This window comes from Pholis gunnellus (genome assembly GCF_910591455.1).
Source record: "Pholis gunnellus genome assembly, chromosome: 6".
Classification (NCBI taxonomy): domain Eukaryota; kingdom Metazoa; phylum Chordata; class Actinopteri; order Perciformes; family Pholidae; genus Pholis; species Pholis gunnellus.
Genome location: NC_136532.1, coordinates 26,565,238 through 26,588,178, shown reverse-complemented (window position 1 = coordinate 26,588,178; position 22,941 = coordinate 26,565,238). Strand labels below are relative to the sequence as shown.

The 22,941-nt window shown below is 40.9% G+C and overlaps 2 protein-coding genes across 4 annotated transcripts; one reads left to right on the top strand and one right to left on the bottom strand.

Annotated features, from left to right (window-relative positions):
• The first annotated feature begins 2,295 nt into the window (after nt 1-2,295).
• ctsla (cathepsin La) lies at nt 2,296-6,613 on the top strand. Of its 3 annotated transcripts, none has more exons than XM_079160673.1 (8): nt 2,296-2,415; nt 3,362-3,499; nt 3,591-3,713; nt 4,145-4,297; nt 5,300-5,524; nt 5,630-5,798; nt 5,903-6,020; nt 6,183-6,613. In XM_079160673.1, exons 2-8 carry the CDS (start codon nt 3,374-3,376, stop codon nt 6,280-6,282), a joined length of 1,014 nt encoding a protein of 337 aa, XP_079016799.1. In that variant the 5' UTR covers nt 2,296-2,415; nt 3,362-3,373; the 3' UTR covers nt 6,283-6,613. The 3 variants fall into 3 exon arrangements, with proteins under 3 accessions (XP_079016799.1, XP_079016800.1, XP_079016798.1); XM_079160674.1 differs by having other exon boundaries at nt 2,368-2,415; nt 3,365-3,499; XM_079160672.1 differs by lacking the exon at nt 2,296-2,415 and adding an exon at nt 3,235-3,258 and having other exon boundaries at nt 3,365-3,499.
• A 2,336-nt stretch (nt 6,614-8,949) lies between these two features.
• Nucleotides 8,950-22,408, bottom strand: fbp2 (fructose-1,6-bisphosphatase 2). The gene is made up of 7 exons (XM_079161262.1): nt 22,148-22,408; nt 18,642-18,804; nt 18,200-18,292; nt 17,223-17,363; nt 16,135-16,272; nt 10,837-10,956; nt 8,950-9,426 (listed from the first exon to the last, which is right to left on the bottom strand). The coding sequence occupies exons 1-7, from the start codon at nt 22,318-22,320 to the stop codon at nt 9,241-9,243; spliced, it is 1,014 nt and encodes a 337-aa protein (XP_079017388.1). The 5' UTR covers nt 22,321-22,408; the 3' UTR covers nt 8,950-9,240.
• Nucleotides 22,409-22,941: the final 533 nt, after the last annotated feature.

The window sequence follows — 22,941 nt, the reverse complement described above, 5'->3', positions numbered from 1 at the left end:
TACAGGAAGCGCTCAGTCAACCAATTGTCATGTGTCGCTCTGCTTGAGCAACATGATCCAGTCACACATCAGCTGCTGAAGACGCAGTCTGCTTTCTGCAAATGCAAGCAAACTTTATTTATGCTTACTGTAAAGTATGATGCAGAGGAAACATTTTGGAACATCGTGCATCCCGCGCGTGACAACGCAAAGACGTGACGCATTACATCAATTACAGATAATGATGAATCATGTCACACTGTGCAGCATTTCATGTATTAGCTGCTAGTATGAGGTTTGTGTGATTTAAGTCATTTATGCATTTATTTTTCAAAATGTAATTAAATTGGTTGATTTCAGTATTTTTAAACTCAGGAAAAACACAGAAGTGTTGTCAGCAAAATAAACTCAAAGTACCAAAGTAACTGTAATGCCAAAAAAGCTAATTCTTCACTGTTATATTATTATATGTATATTTTATTAATGGATTATTATTACTGACTTTATTGGATTGATTTAAAGGTGAAGTTGTGCAAATTCAAACCACTTTATATACTGTTAGGTACATCTATAAAAAATATACTTTATTTGTTGTTTTTTCTTTTGTATATAAGATCTACAGGTGTGGAATGTAACTAAGTACATTTACTCAACTACTGTTGTTGTGTACAATTTTGACATACCTGTACTTGACTTGAGTATTTCTATTCTCTGCCATTTATACTCTTACTTTACTACATTTATCTGACAGCTGTATAATATAAAATACGATATTCTTAAAGTATATTTAAACGAGTACTACCCAGTAGTACACAAAGTATCTCAAATTTACTCCACACTGACAAACATTAAAATGCTCTTACATGAATCTGATAAAACAGATTAATATAATATTCTCTGATATTCTATAATATTCTGTTTAATGAGTATTTTTAGACTTTTGTATTTCACATTCTACTTCAGTAAAGAACTGAACTGAATCTGAACTTCTAAAGCTGTTAGTTAAATATAGTGCATCAGTGGAAGTATAAAGTAGCTTAAAATATAAATATTCAAGTTGAATTAAAAACTCAAAATTGCACTTTAGTAAATGTACTTTGTTACTTTAAACCACTAATGTCAGACTCTATCAAGAAGCGTCCAAAAACATCAACAACAATCTTATCAATCACATGAACTTTGACATTTATAACTCAGACTGTGTGCCACCGAGTCCCTGGGAGTCATCTTATGTATTCTTTATTGAATATAAACTTGAGGATCAATTAAATTCCACTGGCAGGTTTAAAAATCACAGCTTTGTCTGAGGCGTGATCAAACTAAGAGGCTGCTCAGGTCAAAGTTTGAGGTGATGTGTCGCCGTCTCTTTGTACTTTTCAGCAACAATGTAGCAGGATAACATTTAAGTGCTGCTGTTGGTTGGAACTTGAGTATTTTGTTCACTAGTTGAAGATAAAGAGAGGCTGACTATCTGACTCCTTAACACCACTTCCTGAATGATGTTTGCCTAAATGAAATGCTTGTTTGTTGTGTAACATGTGCAGCCCTCAAGCAGTGAGTTAATCAGTGTGTTTACATGCACATGAGCAACCAGGTTATGGCAACACGTTTACATGCGCTGTAAATCTGTGCATACTTTTGAGCACAATGCGTATAAATATGAATAATAGTCAAATGTTCAAGGGTGGAAACTGACTCATTTACACTTGGATTGAATTATTTTGCATGTGCATTACATTTAATTGGTATTTCCTTTTATTTCTGCTGTCACAGCAATACTTTTCCTGTATCCTTGTCCCGTGCACATGAATACACGTGAGAAGTCTTTCAGGAAACCATCGTCACGCAATACTGCTGCAGGTTGTCTGTTGTTGCCTTCTCTGATTACTCTGAAACCAATACTGCAGAAAGCCGACACTATCCCAATCACTTCAATGCATTTGAACACACTGAGTGTTGAAGTAAAGGGGTTTATCTGCCCATTTTCCAGTACCAACATACGGTTACACCTATTACAAGTAGTATCTTACATCAGATAATCTGAAGGTTAATTTGATCAAATAAAAGGTCTTTACTTGACCTATCTTTTAAATACAAGTCATTGTGAGTATCAATTAAATGGTCCTTATCAATAAACCGGTTCAAGCAAACAACAAAGTTTTGGTGAACTGCAACAATCCTGCAGGAAAAGAGAGAGACACCCTGTCCTCTCTCTCCTCGAAAACCATTCCAGATGGAAGGAATCACGTGCGGCGATGACGTCACCGTCTGGGGGGGAGGGGGGGAGGGACCGTGAGGGGCGATAAACAAGGAGCGGACCAATCAGAGAGCTCGGTGGGACGTTTTTTCAGCTGCCAGTCAGGCCCTTTATAAAACTTTGTGTACCTCGCTAAGAGGCCAGTTTCTACTTCGACTGTGACTGTGAAGAGAATAACAGTAAGTTTTACATTTTATGTTGTTGTACTTGCTTTCTTTTGTCGGAAAAAAAAAAAATTGCATACAAGACAAAAACACTGAAGAGTATTTGTTTCAAAGGGATTGGTTTTCGTTATCAACCCAGATTTAACACCAGTGTTAAAAAAAAAGCTAATTTAAGCTTATATCTAATTTTAGTGTCTTTTTTTAGTAAGAAAACTACATTTTTTAGTTGTTATCTGGCAGTATTTACCGTCCAGTTTCATTCGGCTGCCTTTGTCTTTGTCTACCTCTCTGTAGCTTACATCGGCCATTGATCGGTACTTTCCTTCGGCTTAAATTAAACATCTAGCAGCGGTGGATTCGGTGGAAAAGGGACCGCTATCTGACCGCCCTTTTACTCGGAAGTTTCAGTTTTCTTTTCGTTTTCCTAGTCGTAATTTCGATGTGAGGGCCGCCGGGTGGTTTCTTGGCTCGCCGCCGCCGCCGCAGATCCCGTGACTGCGAACAAAACAAACACAGGTCCGGGGTGTTGTTGTTGGGATCCGTTTCTGCAACCTAACTTGCTGGGGGGAAAAACAGCCCCGAAACAACCGGTTATTCACCCAGTATCGTATAATAATCTGCCTCGTGTGGTTTTATAGTGGTTATTTAACTGAATCAGGGTCGGTAGTCGGGAAATGACTGCTGTGTCTGTCGGGAATGTGCATTGCAGCTTTAATGCGGATTTCTTGATGAGTCACGGGAAAGAACAGACTGTCCTACAGAATGCATGAAGAGCATCACGATGGGGAAACGTGTTAGGAGAGGGAATTTCGATGGAAAACCTGCACGACGTGACGCTTTTCCTAAGATATGGCTTTTGTAATGGAAGTCTTATTTTTTAATGGGAGTCAGGTCAGGGCCTCGGGCCTCCCTCGGTGCTTCTTGGGAAATTGAGTCCTGACTTTGTTTGTTTTTGTTCCAGTAGAAAGCTACAATGCTGCCTCTTCTAGCCGTGTTGACCGTGTGCCTTGGAGCAGCCCTCTCGGCCCCCAGCCTGGACGCACAGCTGGATGACCACTGGGACCTGTGGAAGAGCTGGCACAGCAGGAAATATCATGAGGTGAGCAATTGTCCCCCCTCCCCCCCACAAAAAAGCAAACTGCTCCAGTCTGGGGGGAAATATCTGAATGTTGTTGTTTGTTGTTTTGCAGAAGGAGGAGGGCTGGAGGAGAATGGTGTGGGAGAAGAACCTGAAGAAGATCGAGATGCACAACCTGGAGCACTCAATGGGCTCACACTCCTACCGCCTGGGCATGAACCACTTCGGGGACATGGTGAGGAACGCTGTTTCAACACACACACACACACACACACACCTATCAGGGTTCTTTGTGAAGGTCTGGAAGCCAAATGAAGCAAAGAAAACTCCTAAAATTACACATAGATGAAGCAGTAAATAGATTTTTGGTCAGTCATAAACATATTAAATGTACACAAATGTAGGTAAACACAACAAAAACAGATGGGATGTGGTGTGGGACACGGTCACATGACGACAAAGTGTTGCACCTAAAGTTGGAGAAAACTAAAAGTGGCAACAATTGAAAATGTAGCTACTTCAGTATTGAATTGTACGTCAAGCTCCGATTAACTAACAATCCATTGAGGTCTGCAGCCGAAACACTAGAGGAGACGTTTATAATCATAAACCACAGTCGTCGTTCATCTTTAACTCTTTAACTGACCGAACGTTGTCTTTCCACAGACTAACGAGGAGTTCAGGCAGCTCATGAACGGCTACAAGCTCAAAGCACAGAGGAAGGTCCGGGGGTCCCTGTTCATGGAGCCCAACTTCCTGGAGGCCCCGCGCTCTGTGGACTATAGGGAGAAGGGCTTCGTCACTCCCGTTAAGGACCAGGTAAGAAACGGTTTTCCTTATTTTATTTTTGTTTTTATGTCTCGTGTAGCTTCGGGACTCTCAGACAAACTCACCTGGTGACTTTAGTTCCTAAAAAGTTTGTATTTCACCCGGATAGATGTGGTTTTGCAGGGCGAACCAGCTCCGCAGCTGTTTCATTAGAAACACGTGGGAAGAACATATCGGATGAACTGTAGCTAACGCTAGCTAACCGTTATCAAGCTAAGTTTACAGGTTTCCTTTTGTAAACGGCTGAAGGGAAGTGTAGGCGCGAAGTCAATCTTCTTAAATCTGTAAAATAAAATCTACGTGTCTTCTCTGTTTAGCGGTACATTTGGGCGCGAGGTCTCCTGCAGGCCTAGTCTAGGGGTTAAAGCAAAGAGTTGGTTAATAAACAGCTTTTGTAGGTTACGGTTTAGCTATCTTTGTGGTCCTTAAACGCCATACGTCACCACGAGCTCTTATTCTAACAGCTATGACATCATTGCAGGAGATACATGACCCAGTAACAGCTGTTGGAGACGTTCGGTAAACACGATTGCTCAACTGCTGCAACTTTGAACAGTTGCACATGAAACAGCGAGGACACTCTGTCCACCAACGTAAACGCTTTGCTTGAACAGAGAGATAAGATGGCTGCGCGCAGGTTGTTTTTGTTATCTAGCTTCACACACACACACACACTCCTCCTCCGTCCAGAATGTACAGCCTGTTCAGTGGCATTAACAGCCTGTAAGAGGAAACCAGTTCGACCAGGTCGCTGTGGAGCAAACTTGCAATATCTTATTTATAGATGCAAAGGGATTTCTATAGTCGGGGAGATAAAGTGCAATAAAAAGATGCAACAAGAACAACAATTAGGAGGAAATAAAACTATTGCTCTGACGTATAAAGAGCTCTAAACTTCTTTAAGTCTATTTAACAATAGCAACAAAATGGCCGACGTCAGAAAGTGACACAAGAACATGAAACGGTATAAATCTCTGTCTGTCTGTCTCTCAGGGTCAGTGTGGTTCCTGCTGGGCCTTCAGCACCACCGGAGCTCTGGAGGGTCAGCACTTCAGGAAGTCGGGCAAGCTGGTGTCTCTGAGCGAGCAGAACCTGGTGGACTGCTCCCGACCCGAGGGCAACGAGGGCTGCAACGGCGGCCTGATGGACCAGGCCTTCCAGTACGTCCAGGACAACCAGGGCCTGGACTCTGAGGCCGCCTACCCCTACACTGGAACCGTGAGTGTCTTTTTATAACTTAATGATCCTTTAATCAGAATATGTTGGGTTCGGGTCTGTCCCACTCACCCTCCTCCTCCTCTTCTTCTCCTCCTCCTCCTCCAGGACACCCTGCCGTGTAAATACGACCCCGAGTACAACTCTGCCAACGACACGGGGTTCGTGGACGTCCCGAGCGGTAAGGAGCACGCTCTGATGAAGGCCGTCGCCGCCGTGGGACCCGTTTCTGTCGCCATCGACGCCGGTCACGAGTCCTTCCAGTTCTACCAGTCAGGTCAGTTCAACACACTTCATTTCTCTTTGCGAGTATCTGTTTTTTTTAAAAAGATTTATTTTGTGTTTATATGTAGCTGACTGGGTTTTTTTGTTGTATTTTAGGAATCTACTTCGATGCGGAGTGCAGCAGCGAGGAGCTGGACCACGGCGTGCTGGTGGTGGGTTACGGCTTCGAGGGAGAAGATGTGGACGGGAAAAAATACTGGATCGTAAAGAACAGGTCGGTGGAAACACAGTGGAGAATATTACAGTCTGCTGCATTTTCTTATTTCAGGCTGAAGCACATCCTACAAATGAGCTCCGGCGAGCTCGTCGGGCTGTTAATTAAACTTCTCTGCTCGACTGCAGGTTGTAATTCTTTGTCTTCTTTGTCTTCTTGCAGCTGGAGTGAAAAGTGGGGCGACAACGGCTACATCTTGATGGCTAAAGACAGAAAGAACCACTGTGGAATTGCGACAGCAGCCAGTTATCCTCTCGTCTAACGTTTGCACAGCTCCACTTTTTAGGTATAAATAATTGCAATAGTTTGGCTGAAAGCGACGGACGAGGCTTCAGTCAGAGCGACGACGTCGGCGGGTGATTGTACGATGTTTTATGAGGAGAAACACTGTTTTTAGGGAAATGTCGCCATTTTGTGTTTGGCTGGTTTTTATGCCACTTTTTATTTTGTCTGAAAACATTTTAGTCTCGTGTTTTATTCTTTGTAAATATGCGTATCCTACTTGGTAAGTGATAATTTAACTTGCTTCGGTCATTGTAAATGATTCTTGATTTCTACTTTTTCTGTGATCAATTAAAGTTGTGAAACACTAACTTTGGGTTGTTTGGACTTTTTAAAGCTTCTTCACGTGTTTGATCTGTTTTTACACAATATTTTCAGCAGCTATAAATCAACAGACTGGACCACAGAGTCATCTCTGGACCTGCTGTTATCTTTAAAAAGTAGTAAATGTGGTTAATGTTGGTATTCAGAGCACTAAATGAGGCTTCAGCTGTTGCTGGTTTGATATGCAGACCAAAGACTTGAGTCACATGATTTCATGTGAAAGCTGCTCGCTGAGCTCTGGTACTGGGATCTGATGGGATTATTGATTCTTTAACAATGCGGTTGATTCATAAGGAAACCGAGTCGGCCCTTCGCTGCAGGGGAGAAGTGTGTTACACGAGAGCTAAAGCCGTGAGGTGATGACTAGGACTGCAACTAAAGATAACTGAGTAAATGAAGGTTAATATAAACTGATCATGTCTTTAAAATGTCTGAGGTAACTTCCTTTAATGTCTTGTTTTGTCTGATTGTCGTATATTTAGGGCCCGAGCACCGACAACAAGGAATTATTAGTTTTCTCTCAAATGAATTTCCTTTTTGGGGGTTTTATCATATTGCAAGATGCAAACAATGTACTCCTAAGAACAATCCTGTTCATTCATGTACAAAAACAAAGACCTCCGATATTACAATCTGGTAATTTTGTAAAAATTAGATTTGTGCTTTTCTTAACATTGGTTGAAATGTCAAACATGCATGTTCGGGGTATTTCTTTTTAAATGTTTGTACCAAAAGTTTGATTCAGTTATGTATTTGCGTACAGTTTGTACTTCACTTGAGTATCTTCATTTTCTGCTACTTTATACTTGTACTCCAGTACAATTCAGAGGCAAATATTGTGCTTTTTGTTCCACTGCATTTATATGATAACTTAAGTTACGTTGCAGATAAATAAAACTAAATATAATCAACTTGTAAATTATGTTTTATTGGAGGTAAAGATATGGTTGATCCCCATCCAGCAGTAAAGTAAATACAATGTGCTCCAGCTTTACACATTAATGCCTCAATAATTATAATCCAGAGAATATTCTTTACTGAAATTATCCATCCTGGAAATTGAGTACCTTTGGTACTTTAAGTATATTTTTTGCTGTTGATACTTTTTTACTGAAGTAACATTTTGTATGCAGGACTTTTACACTGGAGTATTGCTACTTTTACTTAAATAAGAGATTTGAATACTTTGTCCAAAACTGTTAACCTAAAGTAACAACGGAAGAAAGCTTAATTAAGCCTTAATTAAGCTTTCTTCTTTTGTTACTTTAGGTCAGATGTGACTGCTGACTGACCCGAATCCCAGTATTACGAGTGTCTTAACAGTAAAGCCGTTCAGGGTAAAGGAGAGAGTGTGTGTGTGTGTGTGTGTGTGTGTGTGTGTGTGTGTGTGTGATTCTGTAACATATTTACTTCACCTCTGAGTTCAGTCCAGACTGATACGCAGAACAAACAGTGAGAGCGGCTGTAAGACTGTTGTTGTGTAACCTAAAAATAAAGGACAAGAGGGAGCGAGAGTGATTAAAGGGCCAGTTCAGCTAATCTCAAAAGCATATTGTCTCACTTACCCTCTGGTGGCGTCCAGCTAACCAGATAGTTTTGGTTTTATAATACAACGTTTTGAGATTTCTGACGCTGCTCCAAAACAATGGAGGTGAATGGAAATTCATTTATTTGTGTTCAAAGCTGGAAAACGACATTTACAGAAACAATATTCTGATTTAATTAGAAACACTGAGGTCATGTCTGTGGGCATTTCTCTTTGAATTCTTGGGTTTTAGAAGCTTTAAAAACAACACTTTGATGTAAATTTACAGTTAAATTCTAACGGCGAGCTACTGTATTATGCCTATTCTGTATGTTGCTGTGAAAGCAATGCATTCTGGGATTCATAACACTTGCTCCCATGATCCCAACTGTCAAGTGTTTATTTTCACAGTAATTCACTGTTTAAAGCTGACAAATGACTCTACATTTTTAATACAATAAGTTACTGTATTTCTCTGACACAGTAGAGATACTTAAAATAATGTAATTTTATAATTTAATTATTTTTGATACTGCATATCGTACACTAGCTTGATGCCAAAATTGCTGCAAAAAATATGTAAAATATCTAGAATTTTCTAATTTGTAGAGGAAATGGTGGAGTCTTCTGGAGCATTGCTTCATAAAAGGTGAAATAAATCAGATTGTGACCTGAAAGTTGCATCAGCTGAGAAAATGTTGGTGAAATGAGTGAACGTGTTAAAATTTCAGGATGTTGCACAAACTGAGAAACATTTTTTTAACTTTAAAAACATTTGGCAGAACAAAACAATAATCATTTGTTTTGAAAATCTTTTAGTTTAATGACTTAAATGTCGAGATACAAGGACAAGCTGAAATGTAAGAAACGCTGTAGAGGACACACATCTGATGACCACAAATTAAAACCTCATAAAGTAACAATTTTTCATTTTCTGCAACCATACAAAAATATTGTTGTATTTGATATTATTATACAAAAATATTTTTCTATGATCCGTCAAGACATATGACAACTCAAACATTTTTATAGTAAATTGCAAAACAGTGATCGAAACAAAAGTCTGGCCTCTCATAGAAACACGTTAGGTTACTGGTGCTTCTTGACAAAGGTCAGGAACTCGTTGACGTCATCGGGGGAGCCGACCACGAAGGGCACCCGCTGGTGGATGCTCTCGGGCTGGACGTCCAGGACCCGCTGGGTGCCGGTGGAGGCGATGCCTCCCGCCTGCTCGATGAGGAAGGCGATGGGGTTGCACTCGTACAACAACCGCAGCTTTGAGGGAGACAATTTTGCAGTCAAACGCATTGTAAGCAAAGTTTAAGAATAGCAGTTTACTCTTTAAAGTGCTTTGTAAAAAGTAAATGTTATACATTTTTGTCAAAGTCATTAAATGTTATCAGACTTTGATGTAGCCGCTAACAGGTGAATATACCTCTATAGAGGCAGTGGTGGAGGAAGTACTCGGATCTTTTACTCAACTAAAGCAATACTACAGTGTAAAAGTACAAGTAAAGATCCTTGCAGAGTCGTACTTAAAGTGTAACTTTATCCTCTGGTCTGTCGACCCACTGCACCATTTTGAAATTTTATTTAAAATAAGCGGGCAAGTGGCTGAGAGATGAAACCACGTCCTCTTTCATATGACGAAATAGTTACGTGACGTGGGATTAGCAAGCTAACGTTAGCTAGCTAACTAGCTAGCCGCTAAATGAGCTGTGCTGTGATTGTAATGCTACACAGTGATTGCAAAAAAAAAAAAAAGCGGGAGGCGAGGAGGGGCGTTTAATTAGAAGGCGTTAACATTTCCGTTATTTCATGACGTAGATTAGTTCCAAACTATTGACTCTATCTCAGATTTGGCCTTGAAACATTAGGACTGATTTAAAACAGTAAATGGCCGTTTGAGCCATTTTCAACCATGAAATGCAGATAAAAAAAAGAATTAACACCAGCATTGATGTGTTTCATCACAGTACATACAGTACACAGTCATATATTTTAGTTAATTACCTAAAAACACGTTATAATGTGCAATTACTCTTTAACTTCATTGGGCTTTAACAGAGGTGGAAATAGATGTTTGTACCTGTTTATTCAAATGTATTTTATTTAAAACTGATGAAACAAGGAAACTAAAGATTGCCACTGTTTTTATAATGTGCTTTATAAATAGATGTCCAGTATGTCACACGTACAGTTAAAGGTCAGTTAAGGTCAGCGTGACAACCTGTGTGCTGTAATGTTTTCAGGATCATTGAGGGCAAAGAATCCACCACACTTAACCTCCTGCTGTTACGAATGTAAATAAAGACATTAGGTTCAGGATAAATGGATCACAGCTGACTGGAAGAAAAGGGGTTGTTGTTTATCTTTTATGACCAGCCTTGACTTTCTCTGAGCTTAATTTATCACATGAGGAGAACCCCCCCCCCCCCCAGCCTCAGGTTACAAACGTCCCAAGTACAGTTTGTCTTTGAGGGTGTGAGTGTCAGTTAAATCTGGGAGGTGCTTCGGGCTGTGGAGCTTTATAATCAGACTGTCTATCTGGACTCCCAAGTTTGAATGATTTTTTGAGTCGACAGCAGAACTCTTCATTGTTGGGTCAATCCAAAATGCTTTTGTGTTTTAATCTGACAACTGTGGCGGCGGTGGTAACGTGGCTTTGCAGAGGTCGGCGGTTACCTTTCCCTTGGGGCTCTTCTCGTTGGCGGGGTACAGGAAGATCCCTCCGTAGGCGATGGTGCGGTGAACGTCTGACACCATAGAGCCCACATAACGAGCTCCGTAGGGAGCGCTGCCATCCTGTAGGGAGTAATGGTACATTTAAATATTAGTGTAGTGAACAATGTGTTTGAACAGTGGCGTATATATCTCACATTTGTTGAATGATTTTTGATGGTCCATGACGACTTCATTTTAAGTCTTCCATAATTCCAATGGTGGAAGAAGTACTCAGATATTGTACTTAAGGTTCTATTTGTAACAATTAAGATGTATTATTTGATTTCTGTGTGAAGGACTTGGGATGGTTTTGCCGGTAAAATCCAAAAGGATGTGACGTTTATAGATAGATAGATAGATAGATAGATAGATAGATATATACGTTCTTCATCTTTCAGGGGAAATTTGTTAAACGGAGAGCTGCTGCAACAGGCTGCCACTTAGCACGGCGCCATCTTACTTATCCGTGCTTCAGCTCCCTTACAGCGCCAACAGTGTTTAGCTAACATAGCAAAATACTGTCTTGAGTAGATACTGTCTGCTAATTCATCCATGTGGCTGATGAATTGTCTTGCTTGTCGTTTGAAATAACTTCAGCTGACATTACCAAGCAGCCAACGCCAAATCCATGCAGCGAAGCTAAATTACAGCTAGCTGGCTAACCTTAGCCTGCTCGCTCGCTAACGTTGTAGCTAGCAAAATACTATGAATTACTTCACAAGCTAAAAAAGTCATAGTTTAGCTTTAGCATGTCGAATAAAGTCATAAATAAGTCACAGTATAGCATGTTGAATAAAGTCATAGTATAGCATGTTGAATAAAGTCATAGTATAGCATGTTGAATAAAGTCATAGTAGGCCTATATCGTGTCAAAAAAAAGTCATAGGATAGTACCTTGAAGAAAATGTGTAAAAAAATCACAGTAGTAAAATGTAAATTGGGTAATCTTTTAAAAGGAGAATGTGTGGAGTTAATTTATTGTTGTGACTTGTGACTCTGCAAAGCAATAGACACTCTTTTTTTTGTAATATAAAGTGTTATTTCATTACTGCTAATGGGTCATAACTGTGCCATGGAAAACATGGTGAACGCTGGACTAGCAATTAGTGAATTCATAGAAGGAGACATTATCTGACCCTTGAGAATAGAATAGAATGCTGGATGGAACACGCACTGTTCTCTGACTCGAATAAATTAGAATGTTGACGTGTCATCTTATGTATAAAGTCAGGTGCTTGTGCAAATTAACCTCAGTGTCTTCCAAAACTCCACAGAGGACAGCCGGACAGCTCTGAGGCTGAGGCTCTGAGGTAAAACCACAGCTCATAATTTATAGTAAAGTTGTATTTTATTGGACTGTGGTCAGGCTTCCTGGGGGGGCTCCCTGTTGACGTGAAGGTCTATCATCCGGCTAATTGGCTGAGGCTTTTCAACCTACTACAGTCGGGTGTTACCCTTTCATGTTAGCGGATTCATGCTCAGTGTTGAGCTGTTTGGGGAGCGTCCTGCAGTATATGATAACAACTGCATTCTGGGTAGTAGCCCTGGCTTCTCGGGAAGCAAAGCTGCCGGTGAGCGTTTGCACTGTGGGGAAGACTCAGCAGCGCTCTGCCGTCAGCGGAGCTGGTCGGCCAGTCTTCAGTGCTACCTGAGAGGCAGGAAGTCTGTGCGCCGGGCTGCCTCAGAGCTCACTTCAAGCTTCCGGTGTGTCCGATGTAGGATGCTGTGGTGAGATACTCGCACCAAGCTCCTTGTGGTGTAAACCAGTAGCATATCTGACCTGTAACTTTGGATTCAGAATAGACTTTGACTGCTACCACTTTTTGCAATTTGGCTCAGGATGTTTGGTGCCAACAAATTTAAGGATGGATTACCAAATCCCTCCTTGAATATCAAATTGTTAACATTGATTATTTACTGAGAGTTAAGTACAGTAACACTTTGTTAGAGAGGCCGTGCCCCCTGCTTGTCCTGTCTGTGTATGTGTGTGTGCGTGTGTGCGTGTGTGTGTGCGTGTGTGCCCGTGCTCCGACCTGGTCTCCTCCCGGCCTGCCGACTACAATTCACCAAATATAGTACATTTACTACATATTTGTGTTGTCCTGCATACATTTTAATCCAGTATAGTAAAAAAAAGAAGGGTAATATATAAACAGGTCAGTTATTTCAAAGTTGCAGCAGATCATGAGTCAGTCTGACCGGCCGACGATGAAAAGCTGAACAGCAAACAACAGACGGGTCAAACTCCGTCTGCAGCAGCTGCAACACACATTAATCCTGCTGCGTTACACAAACCCGACAAAAACAAGTTGTGCTTGTGGATCTTTCCTGATTTAAAGAGCTTCTTTACTTCATTTCACCGTTTTTCCTCCCACACTTTAACGCTCGACGCACCAAACTCCACTCCTAAAACGAGTTCTCTAAACTAAACTTTACTCTGAAAGCAGAATCTGAGAGCAGTTACCCCCGAAAATGAGCTTCGTGTGCTGACCGGCACAACGTGATGCACATGTCATGTGCTCGCTGAGTCACATCCCAGTCATCATGAGGGAGTGGTGCCAAAGTGTTTGTGCAGAGCATTTCACAAAGAAAACAGACCCTCCCACACTACACACTGTGAGAAAACACATCCAGCTGGCAGCAGTTCAGACAGCGGGAAACGTCCTAAAATAAAGGAGAAGAGAATGCAGAGAGTAGACGGAGAAGTGAGAAAGTTGTGTATTAAAAAATTACCTTAAAAATACCTCACAAAGTTTATGAGCGCTGACGACAGAAGAACTATTGATTAGACAACCATCCAGTGTTAAAAGGCTTTTTGGCTCCAAATTGAACACACATAGTACTTTTTTTTTATACAAAATACTCAGATTTTACTTTGATGTTGTGTCTCTGTTAGATGGTTTAGGAAGTAATGAAAATATTTCTCTAATAGTAAAAAAGATCAGTTATTATCTGTGTTTCCTGATTTTCCACACTTTCATTGAGAAAGTAATTCAGCAGGCGGTGAGAGTTTTGTTTGGAGAACACCTGTTTTAAAAAAGAGCAGAGAGGATTTGATACCAACGCTGCAGATATTTAAAAAAAGAAGAAAGGAAATCATCTTTAAACTAGATTCAAACTCCAACATTTTACGTTCCCAGTTCAGACCTGTGAGACAAGTTTCTGCTATTTGGACACACACAGTGAGTAACAGTGTGGTTTACCGCTGAGTTGTGCAGCGTCATGATGCTTGAGTAAAGTGTCACATGACGATGAGTGTAGTAGAAGATAATAGTCAACACATTCTCTGTTTCCATGCCTAAAACACAACATTACAATCTATCACAGGAAGATAAAACTGGTAAGATGAAGCAGGTCTTTAAGGAAACATGACTGCGAACATCTTTAATGCCTTAAAAAGCAAGTTATATAAGACACAAAAGATTTCTTTAAAAGCAGGATATAAAAAGACAAAATAGGATTTCAAAGAGTAAAATTAAATTACACTTAAAGTGCAGTTTAAGATATTAACAAATAGTCCCAAATGATGAAAACAGAAAAAGAAAAGTTTTAAATCTAAGAGAACTGAAAGTTGGAGCCGACCTCAAGTTGTATTTCCAGACATGTGGCGCAGAAAAACGTGAAAGCTGCTCCGACGTGAGCAAACGCAGCTGCGAGCAAGAAAAGTACAAACAGCCGTCGATATCAGTGGAAGTGTTTGACGCATACGGAGTAAACTGGACGGAGGAGAAGTGGTTTATTGCTGCAAGAGTGGATTGAAATATCTGTTTTGTGTTGATGTTTTGATACTTTTATTGACTTTATTTTCCATTACGTTGTTGGAATCACTGATGTGGATTCAAGGTGTTTACAGCTGCAGCACTCAAACTAACCTTTCAGAGCTTACAGGCCGTGTTTAAGACTCCAAATACCGACTCTAAGTGGGTTTTTCCTCTAAAACAAGTCGGTTTGAATGATAAAAAATGTATAGAAAAAAAAGAAATGCCCGATTTTGGGGCAACTGTTGTGAAGAAGAAGCCTCAGGGACGGACATTCAAGCTGACTTGTCCTTTCATAAAAGTGCTCTGATGACCGGATGAACTTTGCACGCCAGGTTTGTGGCTGCAGAAGTGCTGAGTCTGGAGATCAGTGTTTCCTGAGGAACACGATGTTTTCCTGCAGTAAACTGTGTCGCCATCCTGCAGCTCAGCTGACCGGGCTTCATGCTGTCTGAACACAAGTGTCACGCTCCACTGACGGATCACATGTCCGTGGGTCAGGATGGTTACTGTTCGGCCTCTCTGTCTGTGGTACCCGACTGCACGAAGCATCTTTTACTTTTACCTCATAGTCACAAGGTTCAAATGTCATCTAGAAAGTCTTTTAAATTGACTAGATATGTAAAATAAAGCCACATTCTGCCTCTGAAGTTGCTCTTTGTCAGCTATCATGACTTTCTGCCACTTTAATTTAGAATAAATGTGTAAAAACAACAGTTAAAATGCAAAGAATCGGTTGTCGCTCAGTCTGTTTGAGCTGCAGCGAACTATCTGCCAACTAGATTTAATACACGACACAGAAAACACACAACTCGGAGGAGATGCTTCTTCTCCCCTCTCCAACCCAAACACATCGACCACTGTACCTGCAGTGTTACCTCAACAATTATGGATGCAATGGAATAAAAATAAATACAATGAAATAAATGAAAGGAAATAAAGGAAAAAGCAGAGTTCTGTCATTGCCTGTATTAACAGAGAGCCGGCCAACCAGATTTTAACTTGAGTTTTGTTGAAAAGGCAAATTATTATTTCACTTTTCACAATAAAATGAACCAATGTGAAAAGCAAATTCCTTTTTTAAGCTGAAAAGGACAATTTGTCAAAAGAAGAATGTAATAGATTTCTTTTTTTTTGCATCGTAACATAAATGTACATTATTTCTGCTCTTGAGAAACATTTTAAGAACTCCAATCTGTTGATACACCTTTGAAAAACAACCTGCTTTTTGTGTGCCGCCGACCAAAAGTCCTCACGTGAAGTCATTCGATCAGAGGAAACACTTCGTCAGGCTTCACGTGACGAGTGTGTTGTTTGACATCCTGCCTCAAGTTGAGGTGTGTGTGTGTGTGTGTGTGTGTGTGTGTGTGTGTGTGTGTGTGTGTGTGTGTGTGTCTCTATTGTACATGTTTGGTAAAAGTTATCAGATTCAAAACCACAAAGTAGAGCTGATTAATGTCAAAACTTTGGCTCAAACTGAAGCGGTTTGTGATGCTCTCACCTCCGGGTACTTCTTGTGCTTGAGGTACTCGTTGATGGACGGGTGTAAGTACTTTGCGTATCCCTCGTTAAGACTGTAGATCTTCCCCTTCGGCTTGATCTTCACGTTCTTCTCAGTCAGGATGAACTCGCCGATGGCCTGAAGAACAAGAACGTTATGTTGAGGTGGAAAGCAAACATTTTATAATAACTTAAATATACTTATGGAGAGAAGACAGTCCATTAAAAAATGCCAGAGAGAAGTCTGCAAAATACACGTTCTGTATTATAAAACATATTATAACTGACTTTAGGCCTGAGGACTTCTCGTGTTGGTGGATTTCATGCTTGGAAACAGAACAACACTCTGGTTTCAACAACAAGATTACTTACAAACATGCTTTGAACCTTTTCATCCCATAATAACTAAAGCTGCCTCGGCTGTTACCTCTGAGCCAAATAATAAACAGAAAAAAGGTAAATCTTTATCTGGAACAAGATGCAGGATATGACGCGGATAGCCACTGATGAAAGTACTGCAATATTTATGGATTTGCAGTATTACAAACTGAGAAAACATTTTCTCCATTTGATGCACACAGAAAGTGGAACTATGCACACAATTCTGAAACCGTGAAGCTCATGCATCACGATATTTATGCAACTAGTTTTGATTGTGCAGTTTTTCTGCAGAAATAAAGAAAAAGATGAATAAAAGCCTCCAGACCGCTAAACTCTAAGCACAGTCAGCCAGGAGTCAGATCTTGAAGGATTGCCTCTTTAACATAATGAAAAGATGTTTAAATAAAATGATATTGATATTCAAAACAACCTCCAATACATACACACAAAAAACGTGTTTGTCTTTATAGTCATGCTGGACTTCTTTAAGGATTTATACGAGACAAGTGCTCAATAAAAAAGGCTTTATGTGTGTTTATGTGTGTGCAGCGTGGAGGAATGATTGACAGGATAAAAGTGTGTTTTCTCAAATAAAAGCAGCTATGGGGCCATAAAAGCGTATAAACAGTGACATCAAGAGACACTAATGATGAGAAGGAGACGGCAGAGAAACCCCGAGGAGGCGTCCGCTAGCAGTGAAGTACTCACGGGGTCCAACATGAAGAAGTTGAGGCCGGCCCCGGTGCTGAGGGCCACCAGGGTGGCGCTGCCGTACAGAGCGTAGCCCGCGCACACGATGTTGTGTCCCGGCTGCAGAGCGTCTTTCTCTGTGGGCTCCCCCTCCGACTCCTGAACACATGAACACATGAACACATGAACACATGAACACATGAACACATGAACACATGTTTCCTGCAGTCCTTCACTTCCCCAGGTACCACAAATATAGAAGAGTCGGCTTTAAGGACTGTATACTAAAATATTTACAGCAAAAAAAGGTTTAAACAGCAACAGTGAGGGAGATAAACGGGGCCACGTTTTCTAAATGTGCTCTGGGTCAGTACGTCTATATTTGTATGTTTCTTGCATGGTTTCTCTGCTTGCTGATCCAAAACAATAGACTGTAAATCCTGCTAGTACTTGAGTGACTGACTTCACGTGCAGTTAAGATGAAACTCAGATCAGCTGGACAGCAGTGCCCCCTTGTGTCTGCAGAGTGTTACTGCAATGCTGTAAATATCCTTTTATGTAACACATAAAACTATTCTCAGACTGACATACTCAACTTTCATAAAATGTGAAGAGCCTACTGATGTCAAATATATTTCATTATCATTATTTATTTTATTTAAAAGAATATTTGTATATATTTATGTACATGTATGTATTATATTTGTATATTTAAGTAGAATATGTGTTGGACCTTGATGCCCTTAACTTATTCTATTTATTATTATTTGACGTATTCATCCTTCTAAAATTGCATGAAATGTAATAAATCCTTCTTAGTGAACTAAATACATTCAGATGACAGAATATTCACAACGATAATGAGAATCAGATCATCAGTTTTACATCTTTTACTAGAACAATACATGATTTATCTTATCATGTATATGTCTGGAAGGATCCTCATGACCTTTAACCTCCTTTTAAACGACCGATAAATCTACACAGAGACTCACCCGTTTGTAGATGGCAAATATGGTGCCGATAGAAGCCAAGCAGTCGATGTTACTGGATCCGTCCAGAGGGTCAAAACACACCACGTACTTCCCCTGTGACAAACAAACTCAACACTATTATTAACTATTACAAAAAACGGTCCAATCTAAAGTTTGTTTAGCTTTTATTCATAAGAGATCGTCCCAAACTGTTATTAGACACACTCCAGGTAAGAGGGTTACATTTTTTTGTATTGCAGGTTTTCAGGAATTTGATGCTTTAATATGCAAATTTCTTTCTTCCTGTATCATACATCATCTTCGTACATTGTTCTGTCCTTTTAATAAAAATATATCTTATTGTGAATTATGAGGTTCCTTCACTAATTTCCTATCTAATGCAGGTTCAAACGATAAGTCCTGAGTTTACCCATCACGGCGCGGTGTCGTCGTGTCCACTCACCCTCTTGTCTTTGGGCGTGATGATGATGTCCTTGTTCTCCTCAGACACCATGCAGCAGGTACCGTAGGAGGCCTGCAGCATGTTGATCACCAGGTCGTTAGACAGAACATCCAGCTTCTTCACATCGTCCCCCGTCACGTTCACGGAGCCCGCCAAGCCCTGCCTGTGTGGACCAACCAATCAATCAATCAAAAAATCAACCAATCAACCAATCAACCAACCAACCAACCAACCAACCAATCAATCAGCCAATCAATCAACCAACCAACCAACCAACCAACCAACCAATCAATCAACCAATCAACCAACCAACCAATCAACCAATCAACCAACCAACCAATCAACCAATCAACCAATCAATCAATCAATCAGCCAACCAGCTAAGCCAGCTAAGCTTAAGTCTCACACAGTGGTGTAACGTAATAGTATTTTCATCCCCTTTCTGTCCAGTAAAAATAATCCAGATGTGTTGATGTTTGTGATGAACTGAAGGATGAAGTGTTGCGTCGTGTGCTGAGAAAATCCTTCTACTTCTTAAAATAAATAAACTATTTAAAAAGCCTCTTGGATCAGCTGGAAAATGCATCGTCACAGAGCTGAAAATTACACATGATGATGATCTTATGGAATATGCAGTGGCGGGCCGTCAGGGCCTGCAAAGCCTTCTCTGCTGGCCTAAACAGAATCACAAAGTTATAGCTATTTTATAATTTAATATTTTTTCTTAAATACATTTAATTTTTTCTTATATGTATTATAATTTATAAAAATATTTTTCCTATTATCTTATTTTCTCATTGCACAGCTACTGTGCTCCTCAGTTGCTCTGTTTCCAGTGCAGCTTGTTTTAAGTAGAGCTTTTATCCAATCAGATTTCACCTCTGTGTCTCTAGTAAGAAGAGAGGCCCCAGCCTGCAGACTCACCCAGTGCTGCCATGTGCAGTTTAAATTGAATGGGGACGATATTGTTGATTCAACCAATCAGATCTTTAGTTTGGGATTCATGGCCCCACCAGAGCAGTTTGCAGGCCTAGTTACGTCAGCTCAGAGTCCAGATGCCTCTCTGCCAGTGTGCTGTGATTGGTCAGTGGGCGGGCACGTGACTATGTGCCCGCGAAACATGATTGCTAGCAGAGCTTTGTAGCAGACAGAGTTCAAGTGGAAATATTTGAAAGACATTTTACCTAGCTTTGTTTTCTTAATATGAAATGGCGGAAGGAGGAGAAACGGATTTAGTGGCGGAGTTACTGGGAACGCTTTTCTCAAGAAGGACATTTCTGAACAAACTGGACATAGTAAGAAACACCCCACAGCTAGCAGCCCTGACCAGCCAGGAAAAGGATTTGTATGCAGGGTCAGAAGCGTTGCACATGTTATGGCTGGGAATGTGTTTCATTTTAACTGAGCGTCGGTACTTTTGGAGAGACTCGAGTGGATCTACAACTCACAACCGCGGCCCGCCCTTCGCCGGTCCACGGCCGAAGACGACCACCGAACGCGGTCGAAAACGGACCACCGACCGGCCGCGGAAGACGGACAAGCGACCGGCAGCGGAAGACAACCGAACGTCGGTCGAAGACGACGACCGAACAGCGGCGGACCACGGACAACCGACCGGCGGCGGATCCGGTTGGACTTCTTACTGGAACTGATGTACTGGGATTAAACTCTTTGTCAGCATAGACAGCATTTGGTAAGTGAACTTCGTTTGTTTACCTCTACTGTTCATTTGTCGTTTTTATGAATAGTATTTGAATGGCTCGTGCTCGTGTGGTGGAATGTGGATCCGCTGCAGGTCTGCTGGATTGATTTGTTGCTTTGTTGTCATATGAATATATGCGACTGCTCTTGTGAGTTTGTCATTGTGTTACATTGATTTGGACTATATTGTCCGTTAATGACGCAGCGTCCCGTCATGCTCGTAGTCTTGTATCTGCACATTTTATTTCATTTGTCAAATGTTGCAGTGTTATGTGAATATGCGGCTTTTACACGAAACAAATAATAACCCGTAGCTGTGACGTCATAATGAGGTTATTAGAAGTGGAGAACAGCACTGAAGGCCCAGGTATAAAATCCACGGCCCGCCACTGGGAATATGATGCATTGCTGCAGATTAAAGCAGCCAACTCGATATAAAGGAGTTAAAATGCTACATACACATTATTGCAGCAGGAATATCAATCCATAAACATCATAATAGTGAAACTGATACTTTTACTTCAGTAACATTTTGAATGAGTATTTCCACAGAGTGGTATTAGTGCTTTTACTTCAGTAAAAGGATCTGAATACTTATTTTCACCTCTTCTGAGGAACAACTCGCTCGAATAAAACTGGTGCAAGAAAAAGAGATTCGGCTCCTCAACAAAGACGAAGCAGTCACACGGAAAAGATGCATCCAGTCGGCTTGTGATCATCAATTATCGTCACTCAGTTTCAAACAATGTTGGTTTGTCTTTTGGTTACATCATCTCAACGTGTGGCAAATTCACTGCATAATGATTCATTCTCTGTGAGCAGCTTCAGTACTTCTCCTTCATATGGAACAAGTCTGTAAAACACACTGTGAGGTCGCTGTGAGCAGATGTAGTGAGGCTGTCTACTGGCAAGAATCTGGCGTTACGATTCAACATATAACATATTTGACAACATAATGTTGTGATGCTCATGTGTGGCGCCATTATCTTAGATATAAGTGTTTAGTGTTTGTAGCTCCTCGGGCATCATAAAGGCTGCAGATGATGAAGAACAATGTCATAAAACACTTAAAAATATTCCTCCATGAGCGTAGAACTAACTACATAATAATATGTAATAAACGATTGTATTGAATGTCTGCATACCTCTTGTAAATGCTATTTAGAGAGACCTGAAGTAAAGTGATTCCATTTTCAGTATTACTGCATGAATATCGGCTAACAATTGGTAAAATATCAATTCATGCTAGTATAGCACGCGTAATCTTTGTTTTGAAACGTGCTATATAAATAAAGTTTATTAAGTTTGAAGGTACTTAATGGTCTTTAAGGATTGTTACAGGCTGTGTTTCCCTCTCAACAAGCTTTTTTATTTGTATTTAATTATATATTATTATATATATTTACAATACAACTGCTTATCTCGCTAGAAAAGCTGCACAAATCTCTCTTTTTTTCTCACATTAGAGTGTTGAAATGCACCTAAAATCTCACAAAGCTCTCTAGTCTTCGCTCCCAATGCAGCAGCGTGACTTCTACAGAACACACAGAACAATACATCAGTCATATCAGCGCCTTCTGTCTCGGCCCCTTGAATCTCTCTCTGGCTCCTAAATCTAACTTCCTACCAGCTGTTCTGCAGCTGATCTTGACCCCTGACCTCTTCGCCGAGGGACGCAAGCCAGCACAAGTAGTTTACTAAAGATCACGTCTGCACGTGAGTCTTTGCTTGATCACGGATATGTATCACAGTCAGTAATGCACTGGTGCATGTCAATGGTTCCCATTATTAAGCCTTTTACTCACAGGTGGTTCAGGCCGGCCTTGCGCACAGCAGAAGAAATGGCTTTGATGGCGGTCAGGATGGCGTTGATGAGCTGGGTCAGCTCGCCGGTCGCCCCCTTAGCCTGGCGGCCGGTCTCGATGACGAACCGGGTCAGGGTCCATACGTCCGTGTCGAACGCCGACTGGTCCGACATGCTGGTTGCTGGTTCTCTTCGGTCCCTCCTGGGCGAGCAGCAGAGCGGACAGGCGGCGAGTGAGCGTCCTCATTAACAGCCGCGTCCTTTTCATGCCCAGAGCCATGACTGCAGGCCAAGGGGAGCTATTTGTGTGCGCGCGTGTGTGTGTGTGTGCGTGTGCGTGTGTGTGTGTGTGTGTATTTGTAGATGGGTGAGGCAGTGTCAGGTGTCAGCTGTGGAAACTGGCAAAGTTGAGTCCTGAACAGGACAAGCCCCTTCACTCATTTAGTGAAAAACCTGCAACAAAAACCTGCAACAACAGTGACTGAAGGCTTGTGTAACACGAGAGCTCTTTTGGGAAACTCTCAGTATTTTAACCACATTTGTTTGCACGTGAAGCTGCCAGCAGTCTGCTGCTGTGACAATAGAGGAACTACTTTCTATATTTCCTACTGAAGCTTGCTTTTTCAAAATAAAACATGTCTATTTAGGTTAAAAAAAGATCTTGCAGCGAATGTTTACAACAGAGCTTTGGACAGCGTGCTTTATTTACTACCAACTGTTATTTTAAAGGGAGTTTTGATCCAGTATTTTCTGTTTCTGAAGAAGAAGAAGAAGAAGAAGAAGAAGAAGAAGAGT

Excerpts from the sequence above, each read along its gene's own strand:
- ctsla (XM_079160672.1), top strand. Across the intron at positions 3,500-3,590 it reads ACAGCAGGAAATATCATGAG|AAGGAGGAGGGCTGGAGGAG; the intron begins GTGAGCAATTGT and ends GTTGTTTTGCAG. Across the intron at positions 3,714-4,144 it reads TGAACCACTTCGGGGACATG|ACTAACGAGGAGTTCAGGCA; the intron begins GTGAGGAACGCT and ends GTCTTTCCACAG.
- fbp2 (XM_079161262.1), bottom strand. The coding sequence starts at position 22,320 with ATGTCGGACCAGTCGGCGTTCGACACGGACGTATGGACCCTGACCCGG. Across the intron at positions 10,957-16,134 it reads AGCACAAGAAGTACCCGGAG|GATGGCAGCGCTCCCTACGG; the intron begins GTGAGAGCATCA and ends TACTCCCTACAG. Across the intron at positions 9,427-10,836 it reads AGAAGAGCCCCAAGGGAAAG|CTGCGGTTGTTGTACGAGTG; the intron begins GTAACCGCCGAC and ends TCTCCCTCAAAG.